Raw genomic sequence first — 19,249 nt, 5'->3', positions numbered from 1 at the left:
GCGATATTAACATTACACGAATAGCGTTTATATCACTGAACTGAATTGCCATCAGATTCTGTTGTAATATCAGTCACATAAGGACACCAAATGAAAAGTAGTTTAGCATACGAACGCCACTCCAACAAGTAGCAACATAACATAATTCAACCATATAACTGTAGTCGAGGGTTTTATATATATGTGCTAAACTTAGGTTTGGGCTTTAAAAGAAGGACACAGGCTTCCAATGCCCCGGAACCAAGACGGCACTGCACGTCTCACTTTATTTAACTCACTCCGTCAGACCTTCAGAACAATGACTCCCCTTGTCACAATGAAAGCTCATAATAAAATACCTTACATAACTAACGTTACTAATGTACATTTATATCAACGTTATTCTAGACAGCTAGCATTAGATATAGCTAACGCTAGCATGTAATGCTAGCTGTCCAGAATAACGTTATACATGCTAAAAAAAAATATTCTGTTCTGTAGGAGTCCAGTGATCCCTCTTGATAGCAGCAATCCATTTCTCACGTAGCTCAGGGTTTTTTGGAACATTGTAAAAGGTAAATTTATGTATTTGAGATTTGCCGTTATCACAGCCCACAGCACAGCAGATAGACGGCATCTTGACGGCATCTTGCCGTCTGCATATTCCTGTCTATCTGCCATACATACCCTTAAGTCACCCCAGATTTTGTCTCCAGATGTACTCCCCTGCAAACTTATCTCCATTTTATAGATGGCAAAAGAAGCTCCCCTTCCCAGAAGGTGATCTCCTAGAGAGCAATCAGGACCTCAGGTCAACAGACATTTTTCCCCAGCCTGCGGCTAAGACACTTTACAACCTCTGCATGATAAGACACATCACTTTGGCACACATCCTGAAATCTCATTACATGTTCTCAATGTCTTTTTCTTTTCAAATGAATATCAACTTTTAGTAGTACAAACAGGTTTCTCAAAAACAAAACATGAAAACTTGTCGTCGGACCATTCCTGAATCTTTACAACATTTCTTTAGTTCATGCATATTATGTTTGCTAAAATAGGGTATATGCTAAAAAAGTTTTTTCTTAAAGTTTTTCTTGAATAGTTTGTAACTTCTTATACTGTAAACACTCTTTCGTTATCACTCCCTCCTGTTGAGACATGATTAATCTCATGGCTCAATATTACAGCATAACGAAATAGATTCACTTCTTCCATATCTCTCAAGAAAGTCTCATCCACATTTCCTATTTTTAAGACATCTGGTATAGCTGCCTCTTTTGCTGCCACATCTGCTTTAGCATTCCCCAGAAAAATGAAATCAACGTTATCAGTGTGAAGTATACATTTACAGATGACAACCTTTTCAGGAATTTGGCCTAGCCTACTTCTAGTAGAGGAAACTAGTTCTTTATAATTGATATCTGCCCTTGTAGAGGTGTTCATTCCCTTATTTACCCATTGTTGAGCAAACACATGTATAACAAGACAATACATCGTCATTTGATATTCAACTCCTATTAGTTATGCCTAGAAATTACAATCTGTTTCTTTGTACCCTGATTTAACTGTCTCATTTCTTTCACGCCAAAAAAACGTTTCTTTCTTTGAAAACAGTTAAGTTTAAGACCTGTATTGTTTCAGATTCCTTTATTTTTCCAAATCACACCTCTTTTTGTCAAAGATATGATAAAAACCATTGTCATTATCCCAAACCAGAATAGAATCTGTATGCTTCTTAAATGAAATATAGACCAAATAATGTGCTTAATGTAGCCATTAACCAAACATATTTCCCAACTTTATTTTCTATAAAGGCTATATGGAGCTAGAGCTTCATGAGTGTTTTGCTTCAGACAAAACAATCAGTTAGCTACAACTTTCATAACCACAAATATTATCAGACCTGAGGATTCTTCCCAAATCATTTCAGAACAAAGTTTATAATAACCCTCTTTATACCATTTATTAATACAACCTCATCACAGCCTAACTGTTTATCCCAAACATTATGCCAGGCTCTGATAAATCTCTCAAACAAAACTTAAAATCAAATTGCAATCAAAACCAAACAAAAGTACATAGTAATTATTTTCTGTAGGAAAAATTCAAGATGTAACTGTTATCCTGTAAAATAATGATTCTGAGTTCAGTATTCCTTGGGTGCAAAGAGAGGCCTACCACCAAATCTGAACTCTGGGTAAACATACAAGACCCTTATCTTGGGGCTGAGGACTAAGAAGAGGGGGGTTTTGGTTAAGGAGATACTGTGTGACAAGGACTAGGTGGAGACGCAAGGTCTGGTGACCACTTGCTTGACACCTATGTGTCAAGCAAGTGGACATCAGGAGAGTACGACATCAGGAGATCCTGTTGTTGTGTTGTTTCAATCAGGGTTGATGTTGTAAACATGCACTAACGCACACACGCGAGCTAGGTCTATGCAAGGGAGCCAATGAAAGAAGAGCCATGGGACATTTGCATGAATTTGTTTTCACCAATCACTGTAAAGAGCTGGTCGACGTGCACGACGATGGAGAACCTCGCAACAAATATATCTGTTTAAAAAAAGGCCAATTTTACTGGGGGTGGAAATTCTGGACTAGCAATGAGGCACAGCTTTCGATGGACAAGGTAAGAATAAAATGTTATATATATATATATATAGTCGACTTTTGTGTTCCAAATTGAGAAAGAATCCACAGTGGGGTCGTTATGGGAGTCAGGTGGCTGAGCGGTGAGGGAATAACTAGTAATCCGAAGGTTGCCGGTTCGATTTCCGGGTCATGCCAACTGACGTTGTGTCGTTGTGTGGATAAGAGCATCTGCTAAATGACTAAATGTAAATGTTAAAGATGCAGTCTGGTCCCTATCAGCTAAGATCTGGTGAGAACCCAGTGCAGCGAGTATCGGGCGTCATATTTACTGAGACCCGTGATCAGTGACGTATCAGTGTTGAAAACTTATGCGGGAGCAGAAAGATCGGTGAAGTAAATAAACTTTTTGTTTCGCTAAGGAAGGCGCTGGGAGATCCGGGAAGCAGAATTCGTTACGGCCTGACCAGAACTGAGATATTTGAAATATATCTGAGTTTGGTGGTAGTCAAATACCTAACCAAATGGAAAGATTATTGCTAATTTCTGTGAGAATACCATTGAAGTAAAATATAGTTGGATGAAATACTCCGCTGTGAAGTCGTGCACTAAACTCACAATGGGTCCTGACCTGTAAATGTATATTGGTTGAATTTGACATAATTACTGATTGTTATTGCTGATGAATTGGGAATTGTAATTTACACATGGTAACCTAAAGGTGGTTGAATGCCATTAGAGAGTGGAGTTCTACATAAGTGCGTTTATTGTTTCTGAGATGTGTTTGTTTTCAGTATCTGAGTCTGGTGGTAGACACGTGCCTTACAAACATGTTTTATTAAATCCTAGCCAAACTAACAGGTTGACAAGGCCTGGCCGACCAGGACTCAGATGTGCGTGAACATAAGATAGGACTTTTCAGTGTAGAATGTAAAATTTGGACTCTCGATTTTTGAGTTACAGATAAATTCTTCACTTCTATGCTGACGACATGCAGCTGTACCTGTCGTTCCCCCCGACTGATCTGTGGATCTCAGCTAAGATCGAGGCCTGCCTCACAGACATCTCCGCCTGGATGACCGAGCACCACCTCCAGCTGAACCTCGCCAAAACAGAACTCCTCATCATTCCGGCCAAACCCTCCATCTCCCACGATCTTTCAATCATCCTGGGATCAGCGACGGTGACCCCTTCATCCTCTGCCAGGAACCTCGGGGTGACCATGGATGACGAGCTCTCCCTCACAGCCCACATTGCTGCGGTGTCCTGGCTGGTAGATTCACCCTCTACAACATCCGGAAGATCAGGAGATACCTGTCTGAGCATTCCACCCAGCTGCTAGTCCAAGCACTTGTTCTCTCAAAGTTGGACTACTGCAACTCGCTGCTCGCCGGTCTCCCAGCATGCGCAACCCGTCATCTCCAGAGGATTCAGAACGCAGCGGCCCGTCTGATCTTCAATCTACCCAGACGCTACCATGTTACCCCGCTCCTCATCTCCCTCCACTGACTTCCCATCACGACCCGTACCAGATTCAAGACTCTGGTACTGACCTTCCGAGTGGTGAATGGTGGAAGGTGAAAGAAATATGCTGCTCCATCTCTATAATTTATTTACCAGTCTAGTTAGTGTACTTCAGGTACAAGTATTATCACTTAATAGATACGCATTACTCCTACGCAGAAGGCGAGCGTTGTACTCGGTGTGCCTGAACAATAGGGGACAAGGCAGAGAAGACGGTTTAAACCAAACATAGAGCGGCGATTCTGGGTGAGACCTGGCTGAACAGCTAACTGGTGGGACAATTTAAAATTATGCAACACCAAATAGTATTTCCCGAGGAGTATGTAAACAGAGCAGCGTGGCGGGAGGGAGGGGCAGGAGTGGCGTAACCATAACAATGATTGTCATGTACCCGTGTTAGTGTGGACGGCAAATATTTGGAAAACGATATGAAAACGCTATTGTGGACGGAGATCGTTTTCAATTTGAATACGCGTATTTGTATTTACCCGGGCTAGTGTGGACGGGGCCGTAGTCTGTACTTGATGGGTCTCACACCTCATTCTGGAACTTACTGTCACATTGCTAGTCATATGTTGAAAAGTAAGGATCCAGATGTGTTCTGATTGGTGGTTCTACAGATAATAGTTTGGTATAAAGGGAATTGTGAATCATTATTCTGTGGATTCTTGATCTCTTGAGGGCTTCTCCTGAGCTCTGGCTTCTCCTACTACTTCTCCTTGCTCACCTCGTGCTTTCTTTCTCTGATTTACAGCTAATTTTTTTTAAAGTTGAGAATTGTCTCAGTGTGCAGTGGTCTCAATTTTTCTCTAGAGCTGTAATCAAGGTAGAGTAGGTAAGATTGTAAACCTTAACTTTGTAACATGTTTGCCTTGTAATTAATTTCATTTATTTGAAATTGTATTTAATATATATTTCATTTAACTCACTTTGATCATTCTTGCTCTGATATAACCCATAGAGTCAAATAACTTTAATTCCATTGGTTTTGGCATTATTTGCAGGGTTTTTCCTGGGTCAAAATGGGTCTTCGGTGCTCCCAAAAAAAGTATATATTTTTTCTACTTTTTTCTAATCAATGTATTTATTCGCCCCCCACCACCCCAAAACTACTTCAGCATAATAATGCACCTAAAATACAAACCCGAGCAAGGCAGCAATCGCTATCGAATCAACAGACAATTTAGCTAGCAGGGGAAGAATACAAACTACGAAAATCACCAGTTAACTTGATTTAAAATTGCAAGAACTATAGACTTATACAATAACAGGCTTAAATGAACTGACAACATAAGTTATACGATTTACAGTTCTCAAGGACGCACACACGCAATCTCAACTGCGGTGTGAAGCGCGTGTCCATGCAATTCTCCAACATGCACTCTAACAATCACTGCTGATAGACAGCCTAAAATTTTGTACAGCCTGATTTCTGATACCGTGGCTGCAGAAATTTAGCCATAGAGGAAACACTGCACTATATATTATCATTCCAGGTTAAGAATACCAATGGAGGCTGTGTTGGAAATCGTAAATTTTGAGTGGAAATTTCATTTGCATTTGTACAGGTGTATTCGTGCACAACGGGTTGGCCCTCGCAGGGGAGCGACAGTTTACTGGCCGCTCTGTCCATTCGCGCACCTCACAGTTGCGTATTGATCAGACAAGAAGACACGCTTATCAACTCGATTACTATTGATCAAAACAGAACGAGGGTTCGGCTGTAGCCTACTTGAAACATACTATTGAGAACATAATTCGCTGACATGCATTGCACGCTTGATGAACACAGCTTTTTTTTTTCATCACTGACTTTTTTTTGTCATTGGCGCTCGGTAAAACGGCTTTGGTGCGCGCCAACATTTTCTCTATGCAAGAAAAACCCTGATTTGATTAATGTTAATAACCTGTTTAGTTTACACATCTTCCTTTAAACATTGGGGAATAGTTTTGGTTGTTTGGCCAATAATTAAACCTCCTACAATTACAAACTGTCTTGTTTCCTATTCTACATGATTTCCTTTTATGTTTTTATTCAAGGATTATTACAGAACATAGTACCTCAAAGCAGAGTTCTCACAGTTTAATGGTAGCTGTTCTATATGCTGACGTTTATGTATGCATGTATTGTCAATGCCTGCATGAAGCTTCAGCTTTTACTCACAGTAAAGCATAATACTTACCAAGGTCTCCTTGACAGATGTCTATCCTATTGGCTCCATCAATGATGAACTGGGGGTTGTCACAAATTTCCTGAAAACACATTCATTAAAACCAGAACAACAACAAAAGTGTTTTAAAGGTGACATGACATGCTGTTTTTGGATGCTTTTATATAGGCCTTAGTGGTCCCTTAATACTGTATCAGAAGTCTCTTTCCCGAAATTCAGCCTTGGTGCAGAATTACAGCCACTACTAGCAGTCCCACGAGGAGCTTTCCTCAGAACGCGCTGTTTTGGTGTCTGTAGCTTTAAATGCTAATGAGGAGGAGAGAAGCGACACCATGCGCTAATGTTTACAATGGATGTATCGCAACGGCTCGTAGCGCCGTTGCTGTAAGATGCCTTGATTTTGCCCATTCTCATCTGATCACCCTGGTTTGCAGAGGTGCACATTCAGTCATTTTAATGAGGGGAAAGGCGGATATCGCGTGCGCCATAACACCAACAGCAGAACAGTTATCCAAATAACAAAGAAGTGTACAACACTCGCGTTACAGCGTGTGTATTCACACACATACTAGCTATCTGCCTTTACATTAGCGACAGTAACTCAGCTTTTAGCTGCAGAGCTAATTACAGCCACATTCTAAGGGTAGCAAGCTAGGAACCATATACAGTAAAGCAACAAAATGATATAGCGTTAGTTAACTTACTTGTCCGATGTATGTAGCTGGACTGAAGAGAGTTAGTACTGATCCAGAATTTAATTTCAGCAAGACCAGTAGTGGCTGAAATGTTTGGCGCAAACATACAAAACTTTGGGAAGTTGTGTCGATCATTTCCAGAGAAAATAAAATGAAGACACTGGATCTTTTCAGAGGCTCGGATGAAGGAATAACTGTAAAAATACTTTTGTTTTCCTTTGTACAATCCAAACTGAGCAAATGTAATGCTTCTACGTTTGCAAGCCATGATGTCTCTCGAGGATAAAAACACTTGCACGGTCGTAGCTCAGTTTCTCATGGGCGGGCAAAGCAGAGAGAGGGGAGGTAACCTTCCTCCTTGTGACGTCACAAGGAAGAGATTTTCCAACAGAGCAATTGAGCCTTCATTTTCTCAAAGGCGGAGTAGAACACCCAAGGCTTGGTTTACACCTATCGAAAATTCTACCCACTGGGGGACCAAAGGCAGGCTAGGGGAACTCTTATTAAGGTTAAATAAGCTTTTCAAAGTTTTCATGTCATTTCACCTTTAAATCCAGGCAGCATTACAAGTATGGGGCAGCTTTGCTGCTTGGCCACTAATAATAAGAACAGGTAGAAACACAATAGGTGGCTTTGCAGCATCGCTGCTTGGCCCCCATTAGATCCCAGAGCCTCATTATTCTCTGTTATTGGTGGAAATGGTCGACTTTCTTCCTCACAGGTAATGCCTTGGCATTGCCTTGGCACAAAATCATACTCTTTACTGCATTACGGTACATTAGCTTAATGATTGAGGTTTGTTTTGGGCATAGATCATTTTCCTACAATATATACATTGGATGTAGGGTATTCTATTTCTGCAACCCCTTAATACATGTGAACAAATATAGCTGGGTAAAATAGAATAGAAATTGATATTCAGTATTTATCCTTTTAGAGATAGCTACAGCCTTTATGTGCAGTTATGTTTGTGGGCTCAGGAGGTATACAACAAAAGGCCTTACCACACGAACTTCATAGATTATGTTATGATGAAGACACAAACACTGTCGACAAAGTCATCTGCTCACACTATTTAAAGAGCTGCTTGAAAGATTGAGACCCTCATTCCAACAGTGTTAGCTCTATAAAGAACATGAGGAGGGGCTGGCACAACATATTATGTGTAGCCTGGCACATAATGTATTCCCCCTGAAGTGGACTGCATCATATGTCGTCCTTAATGAGCAAACTATAGCATTGCAGTTGAAAAAGGAGAAGGGAACTTGACCGTTACTTCTGTGTCGACCTCGGGCCAGCTGCCCTCTCTGAACAGAAGAGTATGTAGTATGTGCAACCAAAGCAACTGCAGGGGATTTTATTTTGTTGCAAGCACCTGTTGCTAGTCAGAATCCATGGAGTATTCAAGACCCAGAAACATGATATTAATATAGCGATGACCCTTCTCACAGTTTTTGCCATTTTTGCCAGATACGCTAAACTCTTCAAAAGTGAGTTTACATTTGAACCTGATGAACAAAATAAGGTCTGAATTAGATATGTAATTAAATTATGGTCATAAGATTGGATCCTGTTCATGGTAGCATATAGGCAGGGGCAGCTGGTATAAATGGGCTAACAGGGCTAAGCTCTCCTTATCTTTTACAATAAAGTTGAGAGAATTATTGTTAAAAAAACAACAAAAAAACATTTTAAACAGATTGTTTAACATGTTTGTGGCACTGAGAGCAGCAACACCAAATAGTCACAAAAAAAATTAATATATATATGCTTTCTTTTTCCATCCCAAACGCATCAGCTACCATTCATCTTCATAGTGTGTATAATGTGTGTTTTGAGGCATGCCCCCTTGATTTGCTGCTTGGGCTAAATTTATTCAGCCCACGGGCCACTGACTTTTGACCAATGACAGCCGGGGGTGCTACTGTACCAGAGTGGGGACTTGTGAGTGACAGGTGTCTGGGCAACAAATTTATTAGAAATGTGTCAATTAGAAATATGGCAGTCTTAACCACATTTAGAACTATGCTTAGGTTTCAATTAGTTTTTACTTGTGAGTCAGCACTTGATCAATATCCTATTGCAACGGACCGTTTCTTCACACCATGAAACTCTGCCAAAGCTCTGCTTTTAAAATGTCCCAAATCAAACATCTGACCAATAGCTGACTGATCAACCTTATGGCTAATTGGTTAACAATCTTCTGAATACTATGTGAAGTTTAGTATCAACTCTTTGTATGTAAGAAGCCAAAGCCATGACAGTCTCCTAAATGTTAGCATAAGCAGTGCGTTTCTTATTGGATAGGATCAGTGAAATTGTATTTTGTTGAGTCAGCAGCACTCATGTCAGCTGTGACTGAGAAGCTGAAGTTGAGAAGTCACTTAGGGACAAGAAAGCATACTGGCAAAATCGTTGGCTGGATTTAGCTCTGACTAAAAGTCTTGGGTCGGAACCTTTCAACATTGTTGTCCAACTTGCTGTCAAAAATCTTCCATGTTGTTTTCATCACAGATAAACACTATACTGTATGTGTTGACTAATGTCATACTAATGTGGCCAACTGGAGAAACCACACTGGCATACCAAAGGAAAAGCCTGGGTAAGGACACTATCTGACAACACCGATCAGTGTGTGACTAGTTATCCCAGATCTCCTACTGTCAGCTTCCTGGCTATTGCCGAAAGAATTGCAAATCCTGCCTGTTGAGGAAAGTCTGCTGCCTGCAATGCTAGAATGTGATAATCCACAACTATGTCCTGATAGACATTCAGCATAAATACTCCCAGGGCCTCATGTACTAACGCTTGTGCGCCCACTTCAGGCGTATTTTATCCGCAATTTGCGCGTAAATGCATGGCAAGGTATGTACAAACATGCCACACTGAGGTAAAAGCGCAGACTGTCTGTAGCGGGAACTTAAAATGGCAATTGCGCTTTTCCGTGTCATGCATATGCATTCACTGTAGGGTCAAGGGGAAAGTTTCCCATAAATAGATGGGAGGGGATGCGTAGAGTGCGCCTAATTATGTATTCCGCGGTATGTACAAAAAACGCCTGTGAAAGCGCACCTGTATTTTGCTGTGAAATTATTTGCCAAAGCAGGCAAACCAGGATGCGCATATGCCTCATGGTGAAATGTCAGCCGTAACCCGAGCAAGACGAAGACAAAGGCCAAAGGATTTTTGCCACAAGGATCACACTTTTTGAGTTGAGTGAACACAAAATCATTACGCGTTACAGATTAAGCAGCCATGCAATATTACAGTTACTGGAAGAAATCAAAGATTACATCGAATCTCCAACTCAGCGTTCACATTCTATTCCAGCAGTTAAACTCCTAGCTACATTACAAATATTGGCATCAGGATCATTTCAAACAGTCATCGCTGTTTTGACTTTGGTGGCTGATCCATCATAGAAAGAGAGCAGTGGCGGAACCAGACTTTTATATATGGGGTGGCCAGGGCTACTTCAGGGGGTCCACAGACCAAGAATGAAAATGTGTGTGTAACCTTAGCCTGGCATCTAAGCAGTGTAAATTATTCATATGATTGCTGATGAGAAATATAAATTAAAATGTACTTAAGCCTGAGTTCTTCAGTGTGGCCTAGTATGGTCCACTAGGGTTACTTTAATCCAATTCTACATTTACTATGAAAAGACTGTCTGTACATCTGAATTGCAACCTATTTCTTTCTTACACACACTGTACTGTAGGCTACTCACAAACTGGAGAGACTTTGGTCAGTCTGTTTTCATGAATATATTATCTGGGTCTAACCAGGTTAGAGGTTAGATCCTTCTTTTACATTAAAACATAACTATTAGTGTAAACTCACACAAAAAAATGCCACAGCCATCAAAACAAGAACACTTATGAATCAACAACCAACATTTTAAAGTGAGGCTTAAACAGACTTTTGTGTAGGCTTACATGTGTGGCCTACAAACACAAGCTAAACTTGGCATGTGACTGACTGCGTAGTATGCTCTGACCTTATGCCTGTAGCCTCGGGGAGGGAGCTGCTCTGAGGTCTTGGGGTGGTGCAAGGACTGGGGTCTATTTCCACCTGATCCTGTTTCCTCAGCTTTTTGAAGAAGTCTGCTGTCACTGTATAGTATTCCTTTCACTTGGTTTTTAGAAATAGGCTATAGGGATAAATATAGGGATATTCTAGATGGAACTCATTACATATGTTGTTTTTTTTCTTCGTGATTTGAGTATGATTTCCAACGCATTGTATCGGATTAAATAAACTGTTAACCTGAACACCTAGCTCCGTCGTTGTTCTCGCCAGGCAAAGAAAGCTTAATAGTTATTTTGGTAACAGAAATCTTCCATAATGCAGACTTACCATAGCTTACTGTCAACTTTATAATCAAAGAAATGCCACGAAATTCACACTGCTTTCAATTTAACATCAGTGTAGAAATGTGGCCTGTGTTTTATATGTTCAACCTACAAAACCAAACGCCTATTGATGGATATAACGTGATCTAACAAGACTTGGTAATAATGTAATAAATAAAAGCTTGATAAGTGTCTAAAATATATTTTATTGAACATTTGCCTTTGAAAGGGGCATATTAACAGAACTATATACAAGACGTTTCCATCAGATATAGTAAGTGGGGGTGAAACATAGTCACTGAGAATGGACCTTCATTGTCCCACAAAAGCAGTCTGGCTTGATGACACAATAAAAAAAAAAAGAATAATGGGTGTGTTTAACAAAAGCTTCTGAGGGCAAGACTAATATTATTTAAATATATATAATTTCCTATTGTGGTTATCAGTTAAAGTATTCATCTCCGTCTTTGCTCCAGATAGACATGTCAACAATCTATGCTCATGCCTTAACATAATACAATATTTGCCATCATGTCATGAACGTAAAAACTTTAATGACAGAAAAATCTAATCTGTTTTAAAATAACGGGAATAAACTGCAAATGTTTACTCCTCGACAGGTCTGTGTAGCGGGTTGAATATTTAGTGATTCATAAATGAAATCTTGGCACCCCTTTATTTTTTTTAAAGGTGACATGACATGAAACTTCACTTTAGGAGGTTATTTAACATTAATATAAGTTCCCCTAGCCTGCCTTTGGTCCCCCAGTGGCTAGAATTTTCGATCGGTGTAAACCAAGCCCTGGGTGTTCTTCTCCACCTTTCAGAAAATGAAAGCTCAATTGCTCTGTTTGAAAATCTCCTCTTTGCATTACATTTGCTCAGTTTGGATGTACAAAGGAAAACAAAAATATTTTTACAGTTCCTTCATCCGAGCCTCTGAAGACCCAGTATCTTAATTTTATTTTCTCTGGAAATGTGCCTACACAACTTCTGTTGTAGGCGCATTTGTTTTGTATGTCTGCGCCAAACACTTCAGCCACGACTGTTTCCTCAACTTGAGCTAATACAAAACTGGCCTTGCTGAAATTAAATTCTGGATCAGTACTAAATGAAGCTTGCGCAAGTTCAGTCAGGCAAGACCGATCTCTGCACTCGGGCTTAATCGTAGTGTACACTTCTCACTCCCCCCGCTAAGAACGCCCTACCTTCCCCCCGTTCCCTGGTCGGGCGGTCACTGGGGTTCAGGTCGATTACCGCTCCCGCTATCAATTAATGGTGTCACATGATCCGTGCCTTTAAATATGATTCTCTCCCTGTGTAGTTTGTCCATGCTATCAAGTGCGCGACCCTCCACCACCCCGTCGCCGCCCGGTTCCTGTCTCAGTCTTCGGCTCGATTGGTCGTCGGCTGCCGCCACCGCCACCAGTGTCTGGACTCCGTGGGGGATTCTTCTTCGGGCGTTGGACAGGCGCCCTTTGATCTATACAATTCCCCGTGGGGTTCAAGCTCCAAACACCATAGTACATTTATTAGTCTGTAATAAACATCTTTCACTCATCCAAGGTCTCTCCTGATTGAACTCTCCTTCGTCCAGCTACTAACCTCGGACAAGTAAGTTAACTAACGCTATATCATTTTGTAGCTTTACTGTATATGGTTACCTAGCTTGCTACCCTTAGAATGTCAGGGCTCTCAAGTGTCACGCATTGAGCGTGACAGTCACTCATTTCGGTCCTTTGTCACGCACTCCCGCCACACATTGTATTTCTCACGCGGAAAAACTATTTATAATATATTTAATATGCCGCAGCGCTCAACCGATCAAAAAACAGAAAGAGGCTACACAATAGCCAATCAGAAAATAGCACTATTGTATCTGGGTAAGATTTAACTCAACAACCAATGAAAAAAGCATATCCTGGAATTGTTCACGTGATCTACAACATCTTCCGAATGTTTCGTTCACCCACAGAGGAAACCACTGGAGCTCGAGCATCACTTTACATTTACATTTAGTCATTTATCAGACGCTCTTATCCAGAGCGACTTACAGTAAGTACAGGGACATTCCCCCGAGGCAAGCAGGGTGAAGTGCCTTGCCCAAGGACACAACGTCAGTTGGCATGACCGGGAATCGAACTGGCAACCTTCGGATTACTAGCCCGATTCCCTCACCGCTCAGCCACCTGACTCCCTACTACTTTGAGCACAGAGTGGGCTAAGTCATGATCTCCTGTTTTAATGTTACAACAAATTCACAACTTGTTTGACACAAACAATGACAACTTGACTGCTGTTAGAAAATGTTTCACAGATAATTAGCATCAGTTTTTCATGTGTCTGTAACTTAGCCAACAGTTTTACAGCCTGTTCACTGACAACACCTGCTCAGAACAAGTATTCTAGGCCTAGTCATATTTTCGTTATCACACATGACTGACATATTGTCACATTATAAACATCTCTCCAAATAGGCTTAATAATTTTATTAGCACTAAATACATTTAAGTGTATTGCATAGTTGATGTTATAGGTCACTTTTAAAATCATGTCATATTTTATAATTATATCCTGGCCATGGATGCATTAATCAATGCATCTGTCTTTCAAAGATGTCAGGTAAAAAGTAATTCATTCATTAATTGGGGGGGGGGGGGGGGGGGGTTGGGGAATGTCACTCTTGCCTGTCTTCAAAACTTGAGAGCCCTGAAATGTGGCTGTAACATTAGCTCTGCAGCTAACAGCTGAGTTACTGTCGCTAATGGAAAGGTAGATAGCTTCAAGTATGTGTGTGAATACACATGCTGTAACGTGAGTGTTGTACACTTTGTTATTTGGATAACCGTTCTGCTGTTGGTGTTATGGCGCGCGCGATATCCGCCTTTCCCCTCATTGAAATGACTGACTGTGTACCTCTGCAAACCAGGGTTATCAGATGAGAATGGGCAAATTCGAGGCATCTTACAGCAACGGGGCTACAGCCATTGCGATACATCCATTGTAAACATTAGCGCATGGTGCCGCCCCTCCGCTCCTCATTAGCATTTAAAGCTACAGACACCAAAACATCGCGTTCTGAGGAAAGCTCCTTGTGGGACTGCTAGTAGCGGCTGTAATTCTGCACCAAGGCTGAATTTCCAGCCTCCACCAGTGCATTAGATGGCGCTAGAGTGTAGAGTGAAGTGTGAAGCTAGAATCTTTGGTGACCAGCAAATATGCGCCAGAATAAAATGGAAACCAAAGTATGCACAGTTTGCTAACTGTCTTCACACGACTTCTATCTTTTCTATTCTCTTTTCTTCCACCACAGGTTGGTCAACCAGCTAAATACTCATTGAATGTTTTGGTGAAATGATAGTGTGGGGTGTTAGCAATGTGTGTATAGTGAATAGATTTAACGGAGTATTTTGTTGTTTAGTTAGGATCGGTGATTTACTGCAAACTTCGAAGCAGTGCGCCGGCCGTTTCAACGCGAGTGTTCAGAAATTCACAAATGTTAGTTAATTAATAGTAGGATTCACAGTACATATAGAGGAAGTATGATCAATATAAAAATGTGATGATTGTAAAAGTTGTAAAATTTAGTAATCTGTATATGGAAGTTGAAAGGAAAGTGCGGGTGGTAGTTTTGGCGGGTTAGCCTAGCAGTGGGCGTCCTTGCTAGATTTCGACTTCACGAGAGTCAACGGCTACTTGCTACTTGTGTCTTTTGTGTGTTTGATGCCTTTTCCAATAGCTTATTAGTTATAACGCTGAGTATTTCTGAATAATAATAATTGTAATTTGAAATGTGTGTATATGCATAAGTGTGCCTAGTTGCTACATTGCTGTACAATTGAATAATAGGACTATGCATAAAGAATCATTTAAATGTATGTAATGGTATTTGTGACCAGCAAATATGAGCTAGAATAAAATGGAAACCAAAGTATGCACAGTTTGCTAACTGTCTTCACACGACTTCTATCTTTTCTATTCTCTTTTCTTCTACCACAGATCTATGTATCGGCTCCGGCACCCCTAGACCTGAGGCCGGTAACATCTGCAAACGCCTTTGTAAACTGAGATTTTACAAACAAATCGTTTTAACAAATCGAGGCGACAAAGCGTTTGCTGACCTGTCGAGGAGTAAACATTTGTTTTCTTACATACTACAACAATACGTGGGAAGATCCCAAATCAAACACGTCGAATCTGGAGCAGATGCCATGTTGTCAGAGCAATCAGCTGCACTTGCACTGGTGACGTAACTACATCTCCAAGGCAACATATCAACAACATCAATTCGTCTTCTGTCTGCTTCAGATACTTCTTTAAAATGGGAAGCGATTGCGGGGTGTTTGCGGACCTGTGCAAAAACCATATTTGGTTGTTTTAGTTTTTTTTTAGGCAATTTAGGCTACTTTGTTGCCGAGCAGATGCCACGTTGTTAAGATCAATGGCTACATCTCCAAGGCAACCGCTTGTTGCTAGGTCCTTAAAAACGTTTATTTACCTCTGCGAACTTTCAGGAGGTATATAAACAGCAAATGTTTACTCCTCGACAGGTCTGCAAACGCCCTTGTAAACTGAGATTTGTTAAAACGATTTGTAAACCTTAGGTCGAGGTTTACAAATCGTTTTAACAAATCGAGGTGTCAGGGTATTAGTCGGTGTTCAGAAACTATTTACTTGTAGGTCCAATCAGCGAACAGAGGGAGTGGCTGAGAAAGATGACGTTGATGTCTTGCACTAGTTTGAGTTGTAGTTCAGTAATGGCGGCGGAAGAAGATGCGAACAAAGCTATTCTGCGGTTGTGGCAACGCTGCCGAATATCCATAAGTTAAAGCCGGAGCAAGAACAATCCTTGCTGAGTTTTGTTGGTGGCCATGATGTTGTATCCCCCCTCCCCACGGGGTTCGGGAAAAGTTTGATTTTCCAGCTACGGCAGCTAGCTCCGTTACAGTGTTGAAGGAGTTGGCTAAGGCGAACGCTAGCGATTGGTTATGGCAGATCAGAGTGGCTCTGCCAGATCCAATAGTTTTAAACTTCAACAGAGTACCCACCTTCAAGGAAGTTAACTATTGTCAATGAAGCGATCCCAGACCGTCTGTACAAATGAAATGTACGAGGGTCTGGTTAGGACCAGGCTAGTGATTTGTGACTGACTGGTGAACTGTGTAAATATCCTGCTGCCAGATGTCAAAAGAAACGCTTCTTTTAACAAGATAAATCAGTCAATCAGCATCCAATTGCCAGGGATGGCGAATGACACTTTGGGGTGGCACCTGGGGTGGCCAGTCCGATATCACAGGGGTCCAGTGCCACCCCTCTGGCTCCACAACTGAAAGAGAGGAGGCCCATTCAATTGCACGTTTAAATGCTCGCAATGTACGGTATAGTGGGCGGAGAAAGGCTCTGATTACCCGCTGACCTGCAGGTTTCGTAAATACGACGTAAACTGAAGTATCACAGCGTGCGCAATCTGCGAGTTGGCCATGGCGCTAATAACGTTACGTTTGCGAATGTACATAGCCTACATGAGGCCCCCAGTGTCTTATGGGGCAATTGGTGAGTAAATAAAAGTATTTTGTATCATTTCTAATATGCTGTATTTGGTCCCCCTGAATACTAGTGAATATATTCTTTAAGAAGATGTTACATGGTTTACTGCTAAATAGGCTCCTGGCAGTTCCCTTCATTGCTGTATAGATAGCTGTATAGATAGTTACGGTTAGGGTAGATGTGTGATGCTATATGCCACACCTTGATTAATCTAGGTAAAGAACAACTGAACAGTTTTCTTCTCTAAATCGATGTACAGATGCCATGATACAATTAGAGGCATTCTTACTAAAGTTTTACGTTTATTTGCCATTTACAAAGTGTAATTCAGGTACTCACCGATGGGCGCTTCCACTCAATTTTGAGTGGGAATTTGCAAGTAGGGGAAAGAGAGGAGTCATTTGTTGGGAACAGAGGGTCCTCAAACAGCACCTTCTTTCTCACATATTTGTCACGCAATTCCAAGAAGTTCTTCAGCCTCTTGGCGTCTTTAACAGCTTCATTTCTGCTCAGAATGGCAGAGTAGTTGGTGGATGTGGTAAGATAGTCCTGCTTAGTCTCAGGTGATGCCTGGGTTTCCAGTGCCATTGACATTGTAGACTTTTTCATTGGAACCAGCACTTTTATTTGTGTGAGCCCTCAGCTTTCCCAGTTCTACCTTAAGAGTTAGTTCAAAGTATAATGAATTAAACTGCAGAGACTGGGCTTGCCAAACAGCTTTGACTTCCAATCTCCTCCCTTGGTGTTCTCTCTTACTCTCAGTTCCTGTACATGCTGGAAACACACTGAAACCTAACCCCTTGCACACACACACACACACTTTAGCCTTCACTTCTCTGATATACCACACCTAAAAATAGGCCTTTTGAAGGGGGCGGGGGTGTTCCTCTCCCATACCTTCAAGTGTATACTGTTCAATTTACTATTAAAAATGTATAGTTAATGTTGATGCATTATCAGATTGGTCTGAGCGTGCTGTTATTAGTAATAAGTATGTTAACAATTTGAGGGTTTGCCCTTTGTTTATTTGCTTTACTAATATAATTGTAAACTAGAGAGGGTACAATTTCTGGGGAAATTGTGGGGTGTGCTTGCGTCAGTTGCAGATGGGTCAGATTTTTTACTTCAATTTTACACTCATTTTAAAAAGCATACTTATTATCCATGAATATGCATAGATTTAAATGCTGCTCATTTACACTTCAAAAAACAAAGAGTGACGTGTAGAATGAAACGGTTCTCTTCTCATTTCCGCTGCAAGAGGGAATGGTGAAAGGCTATATAACAGCCTCACATAGTTGAAAAGTTGCATCAAAACGACTAACTGAAAAAACACTACTCAAAAACCCCTCCCTTAACCCTGCCGTCCTCCAGAACTACAGACCAGTATCACTGCTACCCTTCTTTTAAAAAACAATTGAACGTGCTGTATCTAACCAACTGTCAAACTTTCTCTCTCAGAACAACCTACTAGACCCCAACCAATCAGGCTTCAAGACAGAAACTGCCCTTCTGGGCAGCAACTATGGAATTCAAAATTTTTGGTGGATTTGCTTGAACAGCGATACTACATAAGTGTTGTGTAGTCTCAAATATGCCGTATTAGTTTGCTTCGGAAACGACTCATTTACACTTTAAATCGCACACTAGACAGACAGCAGTGTAACTGCAGTGATGGTAGCTACAGTACACATTTCTAAGGTGTCTTGTAAGACACAAGACAGGTGTTGTCAACATCTACAACATAGCAATCTTTTGAGAAAGATTTCAAGCAAAGACATGATGAGTGAGTATGATACATCAAGGGAGGAGCTGGATTGAGATTTGGGCTCAGAGACATTAATCTGCCAGACATACAATACTTGATAACTTGGATCAGTGCAGTAAGGCAAATGCAAGCATCTTATTGACAGTGTCCATGCATTAGCCAAGGACAAAACAAGACTACTTTTGTTCCGCCCTACACTTCCTGATTCCAGGCTCTGGTATTTCAGACCATCTTTTCCACCTTACCTGTCAAACCTACACACCTACCATCCATCACTTCATCAACCCAACAGTACTTAAATCCTGGTGTTCTTTCCACTCACTGCCAGATTGTCTCCTCTGTTTATGCAGTCAGTCCTGTTGGTTACTACCAGTCTAATTCAGCCGTTGACTAGATCCTTACTTGCCTTTTTTGTTTGCAGATCTGCCAGCTCCATCTTCCCTGCTCCGGTCTGTCTCTTGTTTCAATAAACCCCCCCCTGAACCTCTACGCCTTGTGTCATGCCCTAACAACTTTATTGTGTTGATATGGTTAAGTTAAAAAAGGAGACAATGACAAAATGATCTCTGCTCCCACAAACAAGCTCTAGTTATAGTAGCATACTTGTTCTTTCCAG

The 19,249-nt window shown here is 41.1% G+C and overlaps 1 protein-coding gene across 1 annotated transcript in view; it reads right to left on the bottom strand.

The window, feature by feature from the left end:
• Nucleotides 1-17,594, bottom strand: part of LOC136947231 (calpain-3-like) — a 60,045-nt gene extending 42,451 nt beyond the window's left edge. The window contains exons 1-2 of the mRNA XM_067241162.1: nucleotides 17,205-17,594; nucleotides 6,281-6,350 (exon numbers count right to left, since the gene is read on the bottom strand). Of these exons, the coding sequence (XP_067097263.1) occupies nucleotides 6,281-6,350; nucleotides 17,205-17,474 (340 nt within the window). The 5' untranslated portion in view covers nucleotides 17,475-17,594. The remainder of the gene's footprint in view (nucleotides 1-6,280; nucleotides 6,351-17,204) is intronic.
• Nucleotides 17,595-19,249: the final 1,655 nt, after the last annotated feature.

The sequence above is a fragment of the Osmerus mordax genome, chromosome 8 (genome assembly GCF_038355195.1).
Source record: "Osmerus mordax isolate fOsmMor3 chromosome 8, fOsmMor3.pri, whole genome shotgun sequence".
NCBI classification, from domain to species: domain Eukaryota; kingdom Metazoa; phylum Chordata; class Actinopteri; order Osmeriformes; family Osmeridae; genus Osmerus; species Osmerus mordax.
This window is presented reverse-complemented; position numbering and strand designations above follow the sequence as displayed.